This window comes from Aptenodytes forsteri, unplaced genomic scaffold, assembly GCF_000699145.1.
Source record: "Aptenodytes forsteri isolate BGI_AS27 unplaced genomic scaffold, ASM69914v1 Scaffold354, whole genome shotgun sequence".
Taxonomy (NCBI): Eukaryota; Metazoa; Chordata; class Aves; order Sphenisciformes; family Spheniscidae; genus Aptenodytes; species Aptenodytes forsteri.
In genome coordinates, this window is record NW_008795043.1 from 18385 (window position 1) to 27338 (window position 8954).

The 8954-nt window shown below is 39.6% G+C and overlaps 1 protein-coding gene across 2 annotated transcripts in view; it reads left to right on the forward strand.

Annotated features, from left to right (window-relative positions):
- Positions 1–4279: 4279 nt before the first annotated feature.
- GRIA4 (glutamate ionotropic receptor AMPA type subunit 4) overlaps positions 4280–8954 on the forward strand; it is a 109431-nt gene continuing 104756 nt past the window's right edge. For both annotated transcript variants that reach the window (XM_009276945.1, XM_009276946.1), the window contains exon 1: positions 4280–4460. In XM_009276945.1, the coding sequence (XP_009275220.1) occupies positions 4299–4460 (162 nt within the window). In that variant the 5' untranslated portion in view covers positions 4280–4298. The remainder of the gene's footprint in view (positions 4461–8954) is intronic.

The following is an 8954-nucleotide window of genomic DNA, read 5'->3' on the forward strand; positions in this document are numbered from 1 at the left end:
ATTTTACTTTTCATTTAAATGGAAATAAATGAAATTAAGTCATTGACTGCTGAAACGAAATTGGTTAGGGGAAAGCCTAGCTGGTACAGCAGAAGACAAATAAAAAAACCTGAAAGGCCACTGAACTTTTAAAATCGAAAAGATCACTCATGATTTCAGCTGCTTGGGTGGGGGGTGGTTGTGTATAGGCTCCAGTTACAGCAGTGTTGCAGTGACTAGAAGGAATCCTGGACTCCCAGACTCCTGCACTTACAGTATGTTCTTAAATACCAAAATTGCTCAAGTGTTTTATACCCTTTGGCCTCCAGAAGATACCTAAGTCTCTCTGAAGAAGTACTAATCTCTCTCTAAACAGATATAAGACCAGGTGCACATCTGGCATTGTTTTTCGGTGGCTGATGCATTTTGCAATGGAAAAATGCCTATGGAGTGTGGAATGAGGGAAGCAGGGATAAAAAAAATCTGAGATATTGTTTGTAAGGTACTTAGCTGTAGTATCAACCCCAGTACATAGATTTTCTGCAGTAGGCATCTCCAGCTCTGATTTTACAGGAAAAGAATAGAATAACTCTTCATTTTCATGTTGGGGTCGTCCCGTCCCCCCCCCCCAACATGATGACTGTGTGGTATCTTTTTGGAACAAAAATAGTAGTATGTTAGATCATCACAATTCCTCCTGACTAGAGAACAGAAAAGCAAGGAGAGAAGGGATCAAGAAAATAAAATCTTTGCAGACTTTCCCTGTCTCTGGTTTGGTTCCAGTATATTGAGGTAGAATTGGTATTACTGGTCCTTAAGTGGTTGTCAATAGTAGATACATTGAGCAATGACCTACAAAAAGCAGTTGGCAGACTTCTCATCCCAGGTCATTTGAGGAAAATTCCCCAGAATCATACTCCCATAAAGAGGAAAAAGAAGCCATTCTTGCATATAGCGTCCTTGCATTTGGGAAGGACTTCATCTGTGTTTCCAGGAAGTTGTATTGGTGTTTTATCTTGTTCATAGATTTGCCAAATAAAAAAACCAACCAACCAACCAACCAAATAAACAAAATCTTCAGGAAGGTTGAATTAGTTGGTGAGGAATGATTACTATATACACTTGTGAGAACTCACCTTACTTTTATTTATTGGCATAGTTCTAAACTTTTTTTTTAAATAATGTTGTTTTGAAAAACATTGATTGTGTAGCTCAGCTGATAGGAGTTAGCCTGGGTTTTTTTAGTTTGCTTTCATGCAACAGATAATATTCCACAATACATGGGACGGAATGTATTCCAGAAAATGAATCATTCATCTGTCTGTAGCATAACTGAGGATAAACAGCAGATAACCAGAAAATAAATACCTTTTAGACGACAGCTGCAAGATTCATGTCTGCTGTCTTTACTTGGGCAAACATCTTTCTGAAGTTTAAGAATTTTGTCTAAATAGAGATGCTGCACTCAGTTTCTGATAATTACCTCAGGTTAGTTTCAGGTTTTTTGCCTTATAAAATGTTTGCAGCACTACCTACAACTAATTTTTTGCCCTGTTAGCTGTAGCCAATTATTTTGGACAAATAAGCATTCGCCTCACCATGTCCAATTTTTATGCCAACTGAACCTGTGAAACACCTTTATTCATTCTGCGTAAACTCCACCCTTGTCAGTCTGTTATATTAAAAATTGTTCCTGCACACTGAATAGATGACTATGCCACTGATTACTTGCGTAGGGATTCTGAACTCTTCTGAACATCTGATCTGGAGATGCTGCACCATATGCAATTACTACCATTTAGCTGTATTATGCTGTATGTGAAAGACATGCTAACATGAGAACCCACGTCTGAGAGCCAGCTACTGACAAGAAGCTACAGAAGCTTCAAATGCCTAAATGAAGGCAGTTGCTAATGAAATGTGGCAAGCCAAACCTTGATCCAAGGTAGAAGAAAAGCTTTTCTATGTGTTTGATATTTGTCATGCTTTATGCTGGGATAAATTCCCAGTTTGATCAAAACACATCTTAGTAAAGTTGTCCAAGCGAAATAAGAAAGGAATGAGGGGATGTCAATTGCTGTTTCAAACGCCATTCATTCTGAGTCAAAGAAAACGTTAATTTTTGTCAGGAAGCTGAATTAAGTAAATGTTGACTGCCTTTGTAGCAAAGATCAAGTCAAAGTTACAGTGTAAATGAAGCAGGAACCCCTGTAACACTGGAGTAGTTTTAATGTATGTCTATATGTGGAAATGAATAGGAAATGAAGCAAGAAATACAATGTTTGGGAAAGAATCTCATCATGATTTGCAGAGATAATTACAGGCAAAAAGGAGATTGAATATAGCAACAGGAAAAGCAGAATAATTATGCAGCAATTAACAGGAAAGCTGTATGGTTCTTTGAAAAAAATAACAGTCATCGGGTTAAAAATATATGCTGAGTACAGAAATGTTTTAATATGCAATATATCAAGTATTTGAATTCATTTCCTAAGATAAAATACTGTTTCATAAAATAAATGTCTCATTTATACGATAAAATATGTTATGCGTTTTATGTATTCATTATAAATGTTTGCATTTTTATCTTAAATATGTCATCTGAATTGGAGAAAAAAATTAATAAATGTTCATTTCGGAGTGCGGGTATGTAGTGTCATAACGATAAGAAGATACAGATTTTAAGTTAATATTTCAAGTACTGAAAATATCATAGGAGCCAGTAGAAAAAATAGCTACTCCTAGATTTGCAAGAGAATTACTTTCTCATGTGTCCTAAAATCTTCATATTCTCATAAAACTATTGTCTACTTTTATTTTACTGGAGACAAACTCGGGTTTTGGTGGTTTTGTAGGTCTTCTGATAATTAGTTAGCAACAGCACACTGAAAAGCACTCTTTCTGAAATGTAGCTTACGAAGATTCCTCTTGCAATCTGTGGGAATGTCTGATAGTGCTTTTTATGGGGAATCTGTCATGCAGTGGCGTCTTCAAGTGCATTAAAATGACAACTGGGGGTCACTGCACTTAGGCATGGGACCTTCTTGTTGAAGAGACAAAGGAGCCACCACTGTGTAGCTGCATCATTAAGGACAGTTTTCAGGAGGTGAAATCTTTCATTTAAAGCTAGTGGGGAAAATTCAGCCAGATAATGTGTAAAAAGCCACGATATTTTTTGTTGCGATTCTAGACAGGGGGACCTTCTCTGAATTGTATCATTTATATCAGTATGTTATTGACAAACATACCTGTCCTTTTTGTCTTTCTTAAACATTAACTCTGGATCTGAGGTGTGCATTCTTTATTGCTTTAAACAAATTCACCATTTACTCTAGATAAAAGACGGAATAATACATGCTTCCTACTTCAGGAATTGGTTGGACAAGTCAAGGCTAGACTTGCAAGCTGTCCTAAGATATGGCACAAGCTCCTCTCCTGCCTCTGTACTGCACATCCCCAGTGAGAAAAAATTAGGAGAGAGAAGAAGGCAAAGGGCTGGTGGGCCAGGGCACACTGAGACTGTGGGCAGGGAGCCTGCCCTGCAGGTTCAGGTGGAGACCTCAGAGAGGATGCTGCCTTTCTCTTCTATGCTCAAAGATGACAAAGGGGGCATCAAATACTGGTAATGATAAAGAGCAATAATCCTGCAAGTAGTAATAATTAATGCTTCTATGGTGCCCTTCATTCATTGACCTCTAATCACTTTGCATACATTGATTAAAGCTATATAGGATCTCTGAAATTGGTCAATATCATTTCTATTCACACATCTATACTGGCATATGTATATATGTATACATAAATGAAAAAATGAATTCTTACTAAGAAGCATTAAAACTTGCTTGGATTAAATGTTGACAAAAAAAAACGTAACAAAAAAAGCAAAGCATTTGAATGTCTAACATACTGCTTTTGTAGTATACAAATACTTCTGTTGAATGAGTAGGCTCAGATTTTTTCTTTGCTGTGTCATGAAATGCCCAGATACAGAAACCTGTACAAAACCAATCTGAGACATTGAATACTTGACTGGAAGAGTTCGTGTGTATAAATCATGTGAAGATTATCCATAATGCTGAGAATCATTCCAAGGATTCTGATCACAGCAATTGTAGTTTTCGTTAATTGCATACTGTGTGCTGATCTTGGCTAGCAAGCATAGGTAGGGATACAAACAGTCTCTTATTCCCTTCCCCGCAGGAGCAAATATTAAGAGACATAATATTGATTAAGGACAATACCTATTCAAAAAATGCAATGATTGTGTTACTAGTGTATTGTATCCTTTTCTTTTAGGTTATTCAATACTTCAAGCTATTATGGAAAAAGCGGGACAAAATAGCTGGCAAGTCAGTGCCATCTGCGTGGAGAATTTTAATGATGCCAGCTACAGGCGGCTTTTAGAAGACCTGGACCGAAGGCAAGAAAAGAAATTTGTAATAGACTGCGAAATAGAGAGGCTTCAGAATCTCTTAGAACAGGTAATACCTGCTTTTAATGTCATTGTAAGCACATTACTGAAACTTCAGATGTGATACTATTATGCATTGTGTTTCGTTTATTTTCTCGATGGAAATGAGATTGCTTGCTCTTTCTTTTTTTTTGTTTTTCTGCATGGGCCTATGTTTGTACATCCACTTGCCTGCTCCATTTTCTTTTCCTATAAAATTCTTGTTGTAACAGCCAGCACGTCAGCGCAGTGAGCCCCCCCTTTCCCACTCAGCAGGTCTGTGGGCAAAGGGTGCCAGCAGTCAGGGCAGCCGCACATTTGGCCCCGCATCCCAGCACCTCCATGCCTGATCTATCTTGCATCAGGGTCTTAGGGCTGGCGGAACAACATGGTACATGGTGTATACCAAGACGCCCTCAGTCCGTACAGTCATGATGGTAAAGGGTAAAGGGTGCCAGCAGTCAGGGCAGCCGCACATTTGGCCCCGCATCCGCACCTCCATGCCTGATCTATCTTGCATCAGGGTCTTAGGGGTGGCGGAACAACATGGTGTAGCTTAATTACCAAGACGCCCTCAGTCCGTACAGTCATGATGGTAAAGCTCAGGTTTTTTTGAGGGGAAAAAAGATTCATTTTCTTTTCCTATAAAATTCTTGTTGTAACAGCCAGCACGTCAGCGCAGTGAGCCCCCCCTTTCCCACTCAGCAGGTCTGTGGGCAAAGGGTGCCAGCAGTCAGGGCAGCCGCACATTTGGCCCCGCATCCCAGCACCTCCATGCCTGATCTATCTTGCATCAGGGTCTTAGGGCTGGCGGAACAACATGGTGTAGCTTAATTACCAAGACGCCCTCAGTCCGTACAGTCATGATGGTAAAGCTCAGGTTTTTTTGAGGGGAAAAAAGTTTATTTGAATCCAGTATTAACTTTCTATTCACCATATGTATTTCTAGCCATAAAATGCTTTAAAAGTATTATTACATATATTTAAACTGATAGTTTTATTACCTTAGCAGAGTATTTATGAACATGAAGAACAGTAGACTAAAGGTGCTGTTGAACTGGGAAGGAAGGTCAGGTTCTTCCATCAGTTATTCATGGAAAGCTGCTATTACATAAAGAAAACACTGAGCCAGACAGACTGGCTCGCACTGGGTAGTGCCTATACCAATGTGTAAAGTGAATATAAAATTCTGCCGCTGTGATGTGGCAAATCTATCTCTATATAGTGCTTATGTATGAGCTCTTTCTTAAACGATGGAAAAAATAAAATAATGCTTTGAAAGGAGCATTTTGTCAAATGACAGGAAAATAACTTACGGTTAACTATCTGCTTCTCGCATGATCCCACGTATTACGCTGATGTGGTGCTAGTGCACCGTTCAGTACCTGCTGCTGCTTCTGCTGCAGGAATTGCAGGGAATGAATGCCATCTGCTGGTGGTAGATCCTCCACCGCCACGCTGCTTCTCTGCTAGCGCATTAGAGAATTTTGAAGATTTTGTTGCAAAAACCTTCATGATGCATCTGCTACTGAAGGCACAGAAATATGAAATGTCGTTTGTGATACAGAAATGCATAAAATAGTACTCACAGAAATATATATACATGTCAATTTTACTTTCACTGGCAGAAGATAAAGAGGGAAACTGAGAATTAATAATATGGCTGATTTAACAAGGACTTTTTCTATGACTGTTGCCAAGAGAAGAATAGATGATGCTATATTGCTATAGATATTCATTTGGCCTTTTTTTTTTATTCTGAATGCTATTATGTTTTAACACATGCTTTCTATAGCTTATAATGAAAGCCTTCCCCAGTTCAGCCTATGTTGTAGTGAAACAGACACGCGTTTGAGGGTCTTTTAAAATACATTTAGAAAAATAATTTCGCTCTCAGCTCTGTGTATGTGCACGTGTGTATGTACCCAGTTTCTTTTAAGTGGCATGCAAATGTGACTTAGAAAAAGTATGCTATATTACTATAAGTCTTGAAGTACACCCACTATCCTGTGTAGGTGTATCTACTGAGTATCCACTCAGTTTCAAAGCAAAATGAAGTCATCCAGTACGCGTTTAGATCTCACTGATCTCACGTGTACATTTTATTTGCTTCCAGGAGCTGCTACTCATTTTCCTTCCAGATTGGCACCTGCATAGTCAGTTCCTTTTTAGGAACATAATCTGTGTTCTTTGTTCAGATCATGCAGAACTGAATTGGATATTGATTTTAATGTGATTGGGTTTTGACCTCCTCTGACTTCATACAGCTCTGGATTTTGCATGCCTAAAATAGGTACTTAATGCAGGCATGGTAACTCATAAAAATGCAGTGCCTGGCCTCAACAGACTGAATCAGACGTGGTGAGTTTGGCTGACACCTCTACAGGGCAAGCTCGAAAGCTAATTGAGTCCTCTTTCCATTAACTGCACTGGGAGAGTGGCGGGTAGGAGTTAACACCTAACTTGAAACATACCTGTATCTTAGCCAGTCATACAAGCAGTTTTAGGAAGTGATTCATCTGGCTACTGTCTAATTTTGGGTGGGATGAATTTTACCCAGGAAATGAGCTCTTCTGTACTTGTGTTGGTGTTTATTCACACCTAACTGTAAAGCCTTTGCCCTTAAATCTATGGTAATGAAGGGAGATAAATTGTTTTTTGGGCATGTGGGTTTTTTCTTTTCTCAGTAGTGACTGCCCATATATATAAAAATATATATATATTTACACTTTATTTAATTAAATTGAATTCATATATTTCAGAATATTTATGTAATTTTTCCAGATCATGTGAATTCTCTTCTTCCCCAACATGCCTGGAGATCCTCTCCATCCTTCCAAAGGAAGGTCACTGTACAAACAGGAATGGCATTACAGCCAGGCTAGACAAAGTATGCAGAAGAGCTGCAGCTTTACTCTCCATTGTGAAGGTCCTGGTCTTCCTAGACAAGCTGTAGGCCTGGGGTGCTGGTTTGGGGTTCCAAAATGAAAGCATGCTGCTTAAGGATGGGCAGTCAGAAACAGTCTTGGACACAAAAACATTTAGTCTGCCAAAAATGGGATTGAAGCAAAAGGAGTCTAGCCCAATGTAGAAAATACAAAATAACAGCCATTTTCAAATATCAACTGTTGACTTTTTCCCTTTGCATGAAGGTTTTAATAACCTGTAGAGGGGAGGTAAGGTGGCTTCACAAATGGACTAAAAGTTGGCGTGCTTTTCCCTGCATACACAGAGGAATTGATTAAGCTTCAGTGACTCTAATTAACTCAACTTCTTTCCTGCCTATTTCTCCTGTAATTGAGAGCCTAAGTTGTGACTATACTGTAATACTTTGCAATGTACAAGTAAATGTTCTGCAGAACATTTAGGAAAAGTAATTAAATCTCAGTAATGAGACTGTAACTCAAAGTGCATTGCCCTTAAATCTATGCTAATGAAGGGAGAGAAACTAGCTTGTGGGCTTGTGGGTTTCTTCTCAAGTGACTGTCCATATGTATACACATTCACACTTCTCATGACTGTGGACCTCAAGCAGTGAAGACTGGAGACTTTTTCACTGGCTTTTTCAAAAAGTGAGCTCATGCGCTGCTCCCCTGCCCATACCTGGTGCCCACTTATGTGACCTGGTGTCTTCTGCTCGCTGTCTTCTCCCAGCTGCCCAGCTGAGAAAATCAGCACCTTGCTGTTTCCTCACTTCTTGTGCAACTTAATCTTACCGTTTTCTATTTCATTTTGTCTACTGTATTTTTCTTAGTTCATTAGTTTTTCTCATTTATTTTCTCCTCTCCATGTGCCTTGGTGTGTGTAGAAGCTGCCTCCACACTCCGTACCTGACGCTTGTCTTCAGGGCAAATTTCTCTCCTGGAACGCAACGACTTATCTGAAACCCAGACTCCCCCTGTGCACAACCCAGGATGTGCATTTTTCATCATATGATCTTCCTTTCAGGTTTTTATGTTGCTGTGGTGAGGTTGATGTTTTGGGCAAGGGCCAAACCTGTACACCTTTTAAGGGTGAAGTATAGAGAGATGGAGTTTCATTTTCAGATTTCCATTCTAGAAAGGGAGAGTAGGGCCAGCATTAAATTCAGGAGATACATTCAGCCTGCACACAAGTGTTTATATCCAATTTACTTGGATTGCCCGCTACTGTCTTAGCCTCAGAAAATGTTTCAGATCTTACCTCTCAAGGCTATGACAAGACTTACAAGACTGTGATGGTTTTCTTAATAAAGCTATGCGCCTCTTCTTTGGTCATGCTCACCCACACAAGACCTTACAGTCTCCAGTAGCAACTGGAGATATTTGGGGGTGACTGGAAATGTTTTGATTGGTTTCTGTATTAGTGCCAATTGACATGGCTCAAACTAGATTTGAAGGGGGAAAGGGAGAAAACCAGGCTTGCTATGAGATAAGCCTGGGGGCACCACGCCAATGTTTGAGGGATGGTGTGCTAGTGAGATCCTTCAGTCTGCCGTTTCAGTGGAGGGAGGGGGGGTGGTTGGAACCACAGAAGGGGCTGGGGA